The sequence below is a fragment of the Triturus cristatus genome, chromosome 7 (genome assembly GCF_964204655.1).
Source record: "Triturus cristatus chromosome 7, aTriCri1.1, whole genome shotgun sequence".
In the NCBI taxonomy this organism is placed as follows: Eukaryota; Metazoa; Chordata; class Amphibia; order Caudata; family Salamandridae; genus Triturus; species Triturus cristatus.
The window spans coordinates 804,703,154-804,718,011 of NC_140590.1; the positions used below are offsets into that span (position 1 = coordinate 804,703,154).

A 14,858-nucleotide genomic window follows, 5' to 3' on the forward strand; every position below is an offset into this window, starting at 1 on the left:
CTTACCCTCTAACAGACACTGATAATCCATTCACAACCTCCTTTGCATAACACAGTTTACTACATTGGGCAGTACTAACCATGGCTCAAAGACCTAACCAAAAACAAAAGGTCGCATTTCATGTATAGAGAGAGGAGGGACCATCCAACTGTTTATATCTATGTAACAGAGAGTGCTTAATTTGTGCCGTTGGTTTCGGGTGGTCAGCACTAGCATTCATATTTGTTACCAGAACTTATTTTTTACAATCAGACTTTGACCCAGACCCAGAACAATAGCGAGAATAACAGAAATGGGACAAGAACAGACGAAGAGACAGAGGAAAATAGAGGCATAGGGAAAAGACAAGGATGGAAATGACCTGCTAGCTAAAGGTAGGGCGATGGAAGAAAGTCACCTAAGGTCAAATCAAGACTATAGATCTTATATATTTGACAACACTCACATTTGGCAATACAAGTGCTCGGCCCTTAAGAAAATCTTTGAACCTCTGCACTTATTTGTTAACAAATTATACACTGGCATGGGTTAAGCATAGGCATTCTCACGCCTTCTTTGACTGTGCCTCACTGAGATCCCTACAGAGGAAAGGACTATGTCTGGACAAAAGTTTGATTACAACAGAGTAGTCGTAGTAATTTTGGTGATTCCGTGTTACTCTCCGATGTGGAATTATCAATAATTATGCAATTCTCCTGCTTCCATAATTAAGAGTAATTTATGGAAAAAAAATCCTACCACAAAAGCATATTTAGAAAGCACGAGCAGTCGCTCGTGCTTGCTATTCATGTTCTGCTCCAGTTTAGGTGTGAGGGGCATTTTTGCACTAAGAAATAGTGCTAAATGAGGAATAACTTTTCTTGCATAATTCTGCATAATCTTGTGGAACTCTAATGTAATTCTGTGTGATTATGCTACACAGATTTACGCAAGTTACACCCACACCTATAAAGGACGCTCACATTACTGGTACTCTAGAATGGCAGGCCCCCTGAGACATCGGTCACTGCTGATCACCCCCAACTATGTGGACCATCACATCTCCTACACCTTTTAATCGATGACAGGTTTTCTATATATCTTTTTATAGTCAGCATGAACCACCAACTTGAAGAGTTTGTAGCTGCCAGGGCAAGAGGCTGTCAACAGTAACACAGTTTCTTTCACTCTTTTACAGCTGCGAGAAGACAAGTCTTTGGGATCAGAGAAAATGGGCATGGCTGTCCAGAGACCCTGCCGCAAATCGATCACCAAGATGCTATGTAAGTGTTAATTCATCCTGGCTAAAGGGGATAAGGAGAGAACTATTTCCAGTCTCACACCTATTTTATACCCCCAAAATAGAATTGTTGAGTCTTCACTCAATGGCCAAACATTACATTTGCATCTAGAATCATTTTACCACAAAGCATGATATCCTAGTGGGCAGTTGCCTTTAATTGGGCAGTAGGGCTGACGTAGAGCAAGTCATATTCTTAAAGTTCTATTGAGCTGTAGAAATTCTGTCATCGTAAGGGCAGCATCTGGACTTGTATACTTGATGGGACACACTGTAAGGTACTCAAGGAGGTGTTTACAATGGAAAATGGACTACCTAAATATATTCTCCTGTGCTTTAGGGTAGAAATTAATTAAATGACTTTTAATTGAAGTTGATGGTAACGCTATCCTCGCTGGAACACCTAAAGTCCACCTTGCACCACTCAAATCTGTGCTCAACCTAGCTGCTAGCCTTATCTCTGACTACATACGTTTCGACCACATCTCCCCCGCCCTTACAACCCTCAAATGGCTACCCATCAAAGGCAGATCCACCTATAAGATGGCATGTATCACGCACAAAGCCCTTCACCAAAACACCCTATGTTACCTCTCTGACAAACTCCTCAAAGTGGGCTGCACCCGACCGACGATGAGCACCAGCACCCTCATTCTTATCCCTCCTCTGTTAGAGAAGAAATGCACACAAGCTCGCACCTTCTCCGGAAACGCTCCTTCCATCTGGAACTCGCTGCCTAAAGACCTACGCTGTAACCCTTCCTACTTCAACTTCAAATTGTACCTCCTCAACAAATATTGAGGTCCATAATACCTACCTCTGACACTGTCTCCCACTCTGCGCCCCTGTCAGGCTCCCATCTATTGCCCTCCTATTCCCTCCCCTCCCCATTCTCCCTCCTAACTCACGCCCCTCACGCTACTCTTTCCCCTCCCCTAACCCCCCTCCCTGCCGCTATTGTTACTTATCGGTACAAAAGGGGGTGGTGATGGACGGAGCATCAGAACCAATCAAACACTCACACCCAGTCAAGAGATCTGGGTTTGATCCATCACCATTCTTTACCCCACTCTGCCACCCCAGTTCAGACATGGCCATGAGCAAATCAGTCTGACCCTGTGCCTCAGGGGAACAGTCCAGCCCGAACTGCCAAGCCATGCCTTCCCTGGACCGGAAACAAGCTTGCTAGGACCGGTTTCTGGCATTTCAGCCGTCTTCAGCCAGGCTTGCTTGAATCCAGTGGCAAAGTGAGCAAGGGACTCACGTCTGAGCATACCCTGCCAACTTATGGCGAAAAAAGCGGTACAAAAGGGGGTGGTGATGGACGGAGCATCAGAACCAATCAAACACTCACACCCAGTCAAGAGATCTGGGTTTGATCCATCACCGTTCTTTAGCCCACTCTGCCACCCCAGTTCAGACATGGCCATATGCAAATCAGTCTGACTCTGTGCCTCATGGGAACAGTCCAGCCCGAACTGCCAAGCCATGCCTTCCCTGGACCGGAAACAAGCTTCCTAGGACCGGTTTCTGGCATTTCAGCCGTCTTCAGCCAGGCTTGCTTGAATCCAGTGGCAAAGTGAGCAAGGGACTCACGTCTGAGCATACCGTGCCAACTTATGGCGAACAAAGCGGTACAAAAGGGGGTGGTGATGGACGGAGCATCAGAACCAATCAAACACTCACACCCAGTCAAGAGATCTGGGTTTGATCCATCACCGTTCTTTAGCCCACTCTGCCACCCCAGTTCAAACATGGCCATATGCAAATCAGTCTGACCCTGTGCCTCATGGGAACAGTCCAGCCCGAACTGCCAAGCCATGCCTTCCCTGGACCGGAAACAAGCTTCCTAGGACCGGTTTCTGGCATTTCAGCCGTCTTCAGCCAGGCTTGCTTGAATCCAGTGGCAAAGTGAGCAAGGGACTCACGTCTGAGCATACCCTGCCAACTTATGGCGAACAAAGCGGTACAAAAGGGGGTGGTGATGGACGGAGCATCAGATCCAATCAACCACTCACACCCAGTCAAGAGATCTGGGTTTGATCCATCACCGTTCTTTAGCCCACTCTGCCACCCCAGTTCAAACATGGCCATATGCAAATCAGTCTGACCCTGTGCCTCATGGGAACAGTCCAGCCCGAACTGCCAAGCCATGCCTTCCCTGGACCGGAAACAAGCTTCCTAGGACCGGTTTCTGGCATTTCAGCCGTCTTCAGCCAGGCTTGCTTGAATCCAGTGGCAAAGTGAGCAAGGGACTCACGTCTGAGCATACCCTGCCAACTTATGGCGAACAAAGCGGTACAAAAGGGGGTGGTGATGGACGGAGCATCAGATCCAATCAACCACTCACACCCAGTCAAGAGATCTGGGTTTGATCCATCACCGTTCTTTAGCCCACTCTGCCACCCCAGTTCAAACATGGCCATATGCAAATCAGTCTGACCCTGTGCCTCATGGGAACAGTCCAGCCCGAACTGCCAAGCCATGCCTTCCCTGGACCGGAAACAAGCTTCCTAGGACCGGTTTCTGGCATTTCAGCCGTCTTCAGCCAGGCTTGCTTGAATCCAGTGGCAAAGTGAGCAAGGGACTCACGTCTGAGCATACCCTGCCAACTTATGGCGAACAAAGCGGTACAAAAGGGGGTGGTGATGGACGGAGCATCAGATCCAATCAACCACTCACACCCAGTCAAGAGATCTGGGTTTGATCCATCACCGTTCTTTAGCCCACTCTGCCACCCCAGTTCAGACATGGCCATATGCAAATCAGTCTGACCCTGTGCCTCATGGGAACAGTCCAGCCCGAACTGCCAAGCCATGCCTTCCCTGGACCAGAAACAAGCTTCCTAGGACCGGTTTCTGGCATTTCAGCCGTCTTCAGCCAGGCTTGCTTGAATCAAGTAGCAAAGTGAGCAAGGGACTCACGTCTGAGCATACCCTGCCAACTTATGGCGAACAAAGCGGTACAAAAGGGGGTGGTGATGGACGATGCATCAGAACCAATCAACACTCACACCCAGTCAAGAGATCTGGGTTTGATCCATCACCGTTCTTTAGCCCACTCTGCCACCCCAGTTCAGACATGGCCATATGCAAATCTGTCTGACCCTGTGCCTCATGGGAACAGTCCAGCCCGAACTGCCAAGCCATGCCTTCCCTGGACCGGAAACAAGCTTCCTAGGACCGGTTTCTGGCATTTTAGCCATCTTCAGCCAGGCTTGCTTGAATCCAGTGGCAAAGTGAGCAAGGGACTCACGTCTGAGCATACCCTGCCAACTTATGGCGAACAAAGCGGTACAAAAGGGGGCGGTGATGGACGGAGCATCAGAACCAATCAACCACTCACACCCAGTAAAGAGATCTGGGTTTGATCCATCACCGTTCTTTAGCCCACTCTGCCACCCCAGTTCAGACATGGCCATATGCAAATCAGTCTGACCCTGTGCCTCATGGGAACAGTCCAGCCCGAACTGCCAAGCCATGCCTTCCCTGGACCGGAAACAAGCTTCCTAGGACCGGTTTCTGGCATTTCAGCCGTCTTCAGCCAGGCTTGCTTGAATCAAGTAGCAAAGTGAGCAAGGGACTCACGTCTGAGCATACCCTGCCAACTTATGGCGAACAAAGCGGTACAAAAGGGGTGGTGATGGACGATGCATCAGAACCAATCAACACTCACACCCAGTCAAGAGATCTGGGTTTGATCCATCACCGTTCTTTAGCCCACTCTGCCACCCCAGTTCAGACATGGCCATATGCAAATCAGTCTGACCCTGTGCCTCATGGGAACAGTCCAGCCCGAACTGCCAAGCCATGCCTTCCCTGGACCGGAAACAAGCTTCCTCGGACCGGTTTCTGGCATTTCAGCCGTCTTCAGCCAGGCTTGCTTGAATCCAGTGGCAAAGTGAGCAAGGGACTCACGTCTGAGCATACCCTGCCAACTTATGGCAAACAAAGCGGTACAAAAGGGGGTGGTGATGGACGGAGCATCAGAACCAATCAACCAAGCAAGCCTGGCTGAAGACGGCTGAAATGCCAGAAACCGGCCCTAGGAAGCTTGTTTCCGGTCCAGGGAAGACATGGCTTGGCAGTTCGGGCTGGACTGTTCCCATGAGGCACAGGGTCAGACTGATTTGCATATGGCCATGTCTGAACTGGGGTGGCAGAGTGGGCTAAAGAACGGTGATGGATTAAACCCAGATCAGTTGACTGGGGGTGAGTGCTTGCAATGTTCAACACTCCGTCCATCATTTCCTTTGGTTTTTTCTTTGTTCGCCATAAGTTGGCACGGTATGCTCAGACGTGAGTCCCTTGCTCACTTTGCCACTGGATTCAAGCAAGCCTGGGTGAAGATGGCTGAAATGCCAGAAACCGGTCCTAGGAAGCTTGTTTCCGGTCCAGGGAAAACATGGCTTGGCAGTTCGGGCTGGACTGTTCCCATGAGGCACAGGGTCAGACTGATTTGCATATGGCCATGTCTGAACTGGGGTGGCAGAGTTGGCTAAAGAACGGTGATGGAATAAACCCAGATCAGTTGACTGGGGGTGAGTGCTTGCAATGTTCAACCCTCCGTCCATCATTTCCTTTGGTTTTTTCTTTGTTCACCATAAGTTGGCAGGGTATGCTCAGACGTGAGTCCCTTGCTCACTTTGCCACTGGATTCAAGCAAACCTGGCTGAAGACGGCTGAAATGCCAGAAACCGGTCCTAGGAAGCTTGTTTTCGGTCCAGGGAAGACATGGCTTGGCAGTTCGGGCTGGACTGTTCCTATGAGGCACAGGGTCAGACTGATTTGCATATGGCCATGTCTGAACTGGGGTGGCAGAGTGGGCTAAAGAACGGTGATGGATTAAACCCAGATCAGTTGACTGGGGGTGAGTGCTTGCAATGTTCAACACTCCGTCCATCATTTCCGTTGTTTTTTTTTTTGTTCGCCATAAGTTGGCAGGGTATGCTCAGACGTGAGTCCCTTGCTCACTTTGCCACTGGATTCAAGCAAGCCTGGCTGAAGACGGCTGAAATGCCAGAAACCGGTCCTAGGAAGCTTGTTTCCGGTCCAGGGAAAACATGGCTTGGCAGTTCGGGCTGGACTGTTCCCATGAGGCACAAGGTCAGACTGATTTGCATATGGCCATGTCTGAACTGGGGTGGCAGAGTGGGCTAAAGAACGGTCATGGATTAAACCCAGATCAGTTGACCGGGGGTGAGTGCTTGCAATGTTCAACACCCCGTCCATCATTTCCTTTGGTTTTTTCGCTATTGTTACTTATGACATCTAGCCTTACGCAAGGCCTCCCACTGATCTCCTATTCCCCTAACTCTTACTCTCTTTGTCACCCTCCTTTATCTTTTCTTTTCCACTTTCACCCAACCACCTTAGCCTAATTACTCTCTATCCACTTGAGCTTAATATAGTACCTTTGTAAATAGCATTCGTATTTAGCTGCTTTCTTTGTTATATTGGTTCCATTACAATGTTTTTTCATCAAATGTTTTGAGTACCGTACCTCCTCACACTCCTGTAAAGCACTCTGATACCCCTGGGTCTAGCCAGCGCTATATAAAACATTTAAAATAAATGAATAAATAAATAAAGATGTTCTTGTTGGGTGAGACAGTTATCACTCAGAATGGTCACAATAAACTTTAAAAACGTATTTATTCAAAGTCACAGTACACACTTTCTTTCTTAGATAGAAATCTTGGCTACATGTGTTATCAATTAGATAGACTAAATGTAGAGCCAATGACTGCAGAGTGTTGGATTAAGAAGCATCAAATATGCAGAGGTGTACTACTGGGTAAATGACAAAAATATTGTTACTTTAAATATATTGAGTAACAAAATATAGAGGATAAGAATATATTTTTTAAGTATAGAATATAATTAAAAAAATATTGTAGTATAAAATATAATTTCCTCTAATTTACTTGTATAAAATAATGTTTTAAAATAACTTAATACATATTAGTTATTATATTAATTTGAGGTCCTATTATAAATCTAATTCTTTTTTGGCTCTAAGAATAGCTTGTAATGTTTAATATAAATTACTTTTTACATTAGATTAGTAAGTCATAATTAAGTAGCAGGCTGTTGGGTTGGTAGAGGTTAGATGAAGAAGTTATATAAATGCAATATTATTGTTTTCAATGTTTTATTATTTTTTATTTTATGTAAATATTTCATTGATGAATAATTATGTAAATTGATTAATGGATTGTTACTTTAATTATTTATGTGTATTTTGGGATTTTTAATGTATATTTTAATTTTGTGTAGTTAAATTTGTCATTTATATTTTAGTTTAGGTTGTTGGGTTTGTACAAGAATAAGGTGGGAACTTTGTCGAAAACAATAATTATTTAAATTATTTTCTTCCACAGATTCAATATTTTGGTGGTAATTATGTAAATTGTTTAATTGACTATTTGTTATGAAACATGGTTGTTGTTTGTAATTAATTGCTAAGTGTTCAGATAATTTGATAAAAAGATTTGTAAGGTACATTTTATAATTTTTATAAATTTGAATTCCCATTTCTTATATTAAATAATAATTTAATGTTGGTATTATTTTATTCATAATTCGTCATAGTTTTGGGCGAAGATTATTTCTTCAGTAGTAAGAACAGAAGTGGATTTAAAATATATATATTTTTTGTTGCATTAGGATTATATTATTATTTTTTACATTTAATTTTATTTACAGCTAAGTTTTTATTTTTAATATCTTTTAAAAATGTATGTTAGGTATTTAAATGTTTGTTTAAAAAAATTATTAGGATTTGGCATTCTATATGTAAGCTTTCCCAAGTCTGACACTCTTCATGTTTTTGGTTACATTGGCGTGCAAATAGTAATTGTAGCTCCTTTAGAGTTGATCACTTTCCCAACAGTTGCTGCGACTGGAGTAGGAATAGTAGATCTAACCCATCCAGAGTAGAACCCTGTTCCCATTTTGTTTAGATTACAGTGGAAATAGTAAATTTAGCCCTTCAAAAGCACGACACTTTCCCTGATTTTGCTTATGATGAAGTAGGGATAGTAAATCTAACACCTGCAAAGTCCAACACTTTCCCTACTGTTGCTTATATTGGAGAGAAAATAGTTAATCTAACAATTCCAATACAATGGGGCATATTTACAAGCCTCTTTTGCCACAGCAGCGTCACTTTTAGTGATGTTGCTGTGGCGATATGGGCTTTGCCGAATTTACAAGAGAGCTCTGTGTTTCAGAAGCGGTGGAGCGCTGCGTTCAGCCAACAAGGCAAATGCTGCTCTCCCTTCACTTTTTTTGTAAATATGCCCCAATATTATCCCTACTGATCTCTAGATTGGAGTGGGAATAGTAAACATAACCCCTTCAAAGCACTTTCCCGGATTTTGCTTATGTTGGTGTAGGAATAGTAACCCTAACACCTCCACAGTCCAACATTTTTCCAATTCTTTCTTGGATTGAAGTGGGAATAGTAAATCTTGGGCAAAGGACCTCGGACCTCGATGGTGAAGGTTCACTGGTCTCTCCTTGGCAAAGGCAGGTTCGGCCTGGCGGCGGTGATTTCTAACGACTCCCCCTTGGGACGACGGTCCGGGCCGATGGCCATAACGATCACAGCACTTCTGGTCACGCTGTCGATCGAAGCAGAGCGCAAGACTGCTCCGGGGCCCACTGTCACGGGGCATTTATCACGACGGTCTCAGGCTGCAAAAAGCACACACACACAGCGTCGCTTAGAAACACTTGGAAACTTTTATGTTCCTGAGTTTCCACAACAGGGAGCCAGCTCCTCTCTGGTCCTTGGAGACAAGTTACTTTAGGACACAGCACACATCAAAGTCCTTTCAAGAAGGGGGACACAGCACACAGCAAAGTCCCTTGTCCTCTCCTTAGTCAAATTAGCAAGTAGTTTCAATCCTTTTTCAGGCTTGAGGTCAGTCTTGAGTTCAGGGGTTTCAGCTCTCACATTTATATCCCTACATGCCTTTGAAGTCTTTGTGTTCAGGGGGCTCTGAGCCTGGTCCAAACCAGACCCAGGTGCCTTTCTGCCAGTGCGCACCCTCTTCCTTTGATAGTGAGGGTCTGGGCCCCAGACGCTCCGCAGGAGGTGGAGCCATCCTTTGGTGGCAGCAAAACAGCCCTCTTCACATCCAGGGGGCTATTTCTTCCCCCACAGCAAATGCAGGCCAGCCTGCTGCTGTCTCACCTACTTCTCCCTGGTTTCAGGACACTCCCCAGACCCTGTCACATCCAAACCCAGACAGTCAATACACAACCAGGCATAGGCACACAGGATGGGTTAAGACAAGAAACCAGCCACTTCTAAAAGAGTGGTTTCTAACACACAATTTAAAAACCATCTTCACAAAAAGATGTGTTATTAAATTCTGAGTTCAGGCACACTAAACTCCATCCCTCCATCTTATTCCAATGGGAAGATATGCTGGAAACATGGGACACAGCATTCCCCTATTCTGTTGTATGGGCAAGATTGCCTTGCAACAGTGAAAAACGAATTTGGCAGTATTTCACTGTCAGGACATGGTACACACCTCAGTACATGTCCTACCTTTCACATACACTGCACATTGCCCAGGGGGTACCTTGGGTCTACTATAGGGGTGTCTGATGTGCATAAAAAGGGAAGGATAAGGCCTGGCAAGTGGGTGCACCTGACCGGACAACAGGGCAGTCAACAGGATGTGGTCCGTCGGCCGACTTTGGTGCTGGAAACCAGGGTTCAAGTCCCGAGGTCGCTTCAACATCCTGTGATTCTGGGCAATTCACGTAATCTCCCCGTGCCTGAATGTGTAATGTAAATACGGTGCTATGTAAAGCGCTCCAATACCTTTGGGTCGAGTTCGCGCTATATAAATATCCAACAAAAAAAAAAACGAAAAAAAAAACAACTGTGCGCAAGCACTGCAGTGGCAGGCCTGTGATCTCTCTTTTTAGGGCTACTTCTGTGGGTGGCACAATTAGTGCTGCAGGCCCACTAGTAGCATTTGCATTACCAGCCCTGGCACACATAGTGCACTTTACTAGGGACTTTACTAGTAAGACAAACATACCAATTATGAACAACCAATTACCATAACACTTTATACAGGGAGCACTTGCACTTCGACACTGATCAGCAGTGGCAAAGTGCCCAAAGCATCTAAGTCGGCAACATCATGTCAAAAAAAGGTCTAGGAGGAAGGCAAAAAGTTTAAGGAACTTTAGCCAAAAAGGGCTAAGTCCAACAGGCCCACACTGTGCAGGTCCCCAAATGTCAATACCAGCACTGCTCCCATGCTGTGAATGCTATTCCCAGCATGAGAGCAGCACTTGGATTAGTCTGAGTGGCCTGCTTTACCTCTCAGACAGTGCCTGGGAGCATGTGGCTCTTCTCTTCCCGACTGTACAACACAGCCATGTAGAGAAATGCAAAGTGTGCATGATGGTTTGGCTGGCCTAAAACTGTCAGCCAAACCATCATCCACACTCAGGGGCCTATTACGATCTCGTTCGGAAAGCATGCCGACCGACTAGGTTCCAGAATGCTTACCGTACGACTCCGACTGAATGAGTATGATGCATCCGTACGCATCCGGATACGATTTGGTCGGACTCCCATCGCCCTTCAATGGGAGCCTGTGTTCCGAATGTGAACACAAGCTCCCATTGAAGAAAGGGGTGGTTGGGGAAAACCTTACACCCTGTGATGGGCACGCCATGATGCCTACTACACTGTGCATGGTTGGGAAGAGAGGACCCATGGGCCCCCCCATGGGCCAGATTCAGAGGGCCCAGGGTGAAGGGGGGTCTGCTATGGACCCCCAAAGACCAATTCTGGTAGCCATTTCATTCCAGCCAGACCAAATCGGAAATTTGTCATCGTACACGCTCGTTCAGAAACCAAGTCCATAGAGCTGTATGAATTGGCTCTGGAAAGGCTCGCCCTGTACGAATGCCTTCCGGAACCGATTCGGTCAGCCCTAACGGTTTCCAGGCATCGTTCTTGGTCGTTGGAACTTGGAACAAGATCGGTCAGAAACAAGGGCTCCGGTTCGGTTTCCACAACGCCGAACCTGATTCGGAACCCTTCTGAACAAGAACGTAATCGGCCCCTTAGTAGGGACCACAACTTGTCCTCCTGAAGCTCACAGGATGGCTTGGCCCCACCCCGCAATTCGGCTACCCAGCAGAGGCAACAGTGAAAAGGAAATGATAATAAAATAATGTTATTATCATTTTCTTTTTCACTGTTGCCTATGCTGGTTAGCAGCCATAGTGGAGGAGACGTCCCTGGGGACAGCTATATGCTATGAATTCCCTCTAGACAGCCACAAAAACAGGAAGGTAAGGCTCATCTGCATTCTGAGCATTCATCTGCATTCGTATGGGGGGGCTGACACTTACACTTCAATAGGTAGTGTCCTGCCCACAAACAAAGCACTGATTAACCCCTCAGAGATAGCCTGGCAGACAGGTCTGGGTTACAATGGATCTCTGTGCACATCCTGCTTTTGAGTCACTTTTGGGTATAAGTGCTGGGTCTCTGATCCCCTAAAATCAGACGCCTCTGAATCTTGAACTAAACCTCTGTCCGAAGGACTGATGTGCTGCTTAAAGAATGCTCCTGTACTGCTCTTCTGGAAGGACTTATTTTCAGCTGTTAGAGTATAGAGATTCTACAGCCAGCATGGCCTGCCACCGGTGCTCTGTGCAGCTCGACGATGACGAATTGTCTTCACCTCAGCAAAGCTCGATGACAATGCAGTAACCCAACTGCTTGGAAAATATCGACGCATCGTGCCTTTAGCATCAACACTTTGCCTCATTCCAAGCTACTTTCTCATTGGGCCCTGCATGGGTCCTGTAGCCGGCCTGACCTCCATCGCCACGGTCAGCCTGAACTTTGGATTTGCACTGGTCCCTCGCAACCTCAAGTAACCTTTTGACCACTAGGGACTTCTAAGCACTGTTTTTGCATTTAATCTTTAAAAAATCATATTTCAACCTCTACTGATTTGATTCTTGTCCTTTTCGTCTTATTTTGCCCGGATAAATATTCTCTGTTTGTCTAAACCTGTGTGAAGTCTTTGTGTTACTGGGTGCTGCACAAATACTTTACACATTGCCTTTTTAGATTATCCTGACTGCTCTGTGCCAAGCTAACAGACGATGAGCACAGTTTATTGATTAGTGTGTTTGTAGCTCACCCTGACTGAAGTGGTGGTTCCTGCCTGGCTTGAGTGCGTACCATAGCAAACCAGGCATACCATTTCTAACACTGGTGATCAGTGGTAAGGATAAGACTTGTGTTTGTTCAATACCATATAGTAACTCTATACTTAGACCAATTTGAACCTTTTTCAATTCTCCCTATTCTGACATCTTTTTGCCCAAGTCCTATTTTCTCTGCAATGTCTTTGGTCCTACCTGGCAATATGAAATTTGAGCTGGCCAATCTGGAGGCATACACAATGGCCCAGCTAAAGGAGTTGTGCCAGGACAGATGAGGTGTTCCATAAGGGAAGTGCCAAGAAGGCAGAGCTTCGGAAAGCCTTAAGAGCATGTGCAGCACCACACCCAGAAGGAGAAATGGATGAGGAGGAGGGATTTTTGTCTGAGGAAGAATCAGAGCTGGACCTGACAGAGGGTCATGCAGCCTACAGCAGGGGGAGCAATTTCCTCCAACTACTGGGGGAAATTGTCCTTAAAGAGCCTGTCCTCAGAGGAATTGGTGAACAGAAGGGAGGAGAGAAAGCTGAGACTAGAGTTTGCAAAGATTGACAGGGAGCAGGCCCTTACCAAGTTTGAAAAGGAAAAAGCCCTGACCGAACTGGAGAAGGAGCAGGCCCTTGGTAGGTTGGAAAAAGACCACGCTCAAGAAGATTAGAAGCTGGGCCACGGAGGAAAGGAACATGGCCATATGCTGGGCCTCAGACAGCTGAATATCAGAGCCCTCCAAGTGGGGTCCAGCTGTCTTACCAGTCCTGGGAGGATTTTGTGGGGGACTTTTGCAGAGCACTGGATGATTGGGTAAAGTGTAGCACGGTAAACACTTTTGAAGGGCTGTACAATTTGATTGCCAGAGAGCACATGTTCAGTTATTATTTTCCAAGGCTATGCCATCACTTGTTGGAGTGTACGTTCCCTGGCCCCAGGGAACTTTCAAAGGAGGCAGACCGCTGGGTGAGTACCAGGGTGTTGGAGAAGGCGTTTGGGAGTGATCCTAGGGGAAGTGCCCCAGGTTCCCCCCAACAGACGACGGGAAGGTTCATAGTAACCCAGACAGGTCCCAGAATACAGGAAGGGGTAGAGGGTGCTGTGTCCCTTCTCAGAGTAGAGGGAGAGATTGGGGTGGAAAGAGGCCCAGAGTGCCCTATTCCCTGCCCAGAGCTTGGGAGGTTCCCAGAGAGTGCACAAGCAGGGAAGTCTAGTCAGTAAAGAGAGACCGTCAACTGAGAGGAGCCCCACAGTGTCAGGCGAACTTGGGGTGGAGCTGCCACAAGCATCCAACCAGTTCTGGTTTCTTGCAGTACCACTCCAAAGAGGGGTACTGGTAAGAAGGGGAGACAAACCCCAGTGGGAGGATCAGTGGGTCAGGGGTTGCCAGCTCTGAGATCAAAGTACCCTAAGACTTACCCTGGTGATGCCACTTCTGGCCTCGGGGGCTCAATGTTCTGTCACCTGGGCAGGTGTTGGGAAACCTGCACTAGGCAGACTCTTGCACAAAACACGCAGAGTGGGTTTCACTTGGGAGAGTGGGTGTACTCTCCTGGAAGACCTGTCTTGCCAGACACATATTCAGCCTAAGGGTACAGACCCTGGGCTGGAGGACCATTTGTAAAATATCACCCCTGAAATGCTGGGAGAACTGGGAAGGGCAGCTGCCACAAGCAGAATGACAGTTCAGCTTTGTGACAATACCACTCCTAAATGTAGGGTATGGAACCCCAGAAGGAGGGGCAGGGAGAACAAGACCTCACCCCTGACTACTGTCTAGACCATGGGTACAGACCCTGGGTTAGAGGGTCAGTTGCAGGCTACCACCCCTAAACTGGTGGGAAGTGGAGTGGAGAAAGGATGCAAGACACCTGGTAATAAACCTCCCACACTGAAAAACCATGGAGGACAGAGACCCCTGGATGACCTTGGGGCCTGGCTGTTGATGCTGACAGCTGTCAGTGGCCTCTGTTGGTTGCTGTCCTTGTGGACAGTTTTTTTTGGGTTGGGGATGGCAGTCAGGCATGAGGGGTAAAATGTACCACATAACTTTGTTGGCCATGGTGGTACTATCTGCCTACTGAGATGGATCTGTTAGAAAGTTAAACTTAGGTGCTGCACAGGTGGGGTCCACAGGTAAGGAGAAGGATTCGCAATGGGTTAGCTCAGTGGTCCCTGACCCTGAGACCATAGACAGAGGGATCCAACTGGATTCAGAGAGGCATAGAACTGGCAAGTACCCCTGCAGTAGTGGGCCATTTTCCATGTTCTATTGCCCTAAGCAGAAAGTCCATCAAGGTATTCATTAGTCTACCCTGGAATTAGCTGGGGGAGACTTGCTGCAAAACGGCCCTTTCTGAAGATCA

At 46.7% G+C, this 14,858-nt stretch overlaps 1 protein-coding gene across 1 annotated transcript in view; it reads left to right on the forward strand.

The window, feature by feature from the left end:
* NMUR2 (neuromedin U receptor 2) overlaps positions 1-14,858 on the forward strand; it is a 388,629-nt gene that overhangs the window by 306,138 nt on the left and 67,633 nt on the right. The window contains exon 2 of the mRNA XM_085614977.1: positions 1,178-1,262. Coding sequence (XP_085471103.1) covers positions 1,178-1,262 — 85 coding nt within the window. The remainder of the gene's footprint in view (positions 1-1,177; positions 1,263-14,858) is intronic.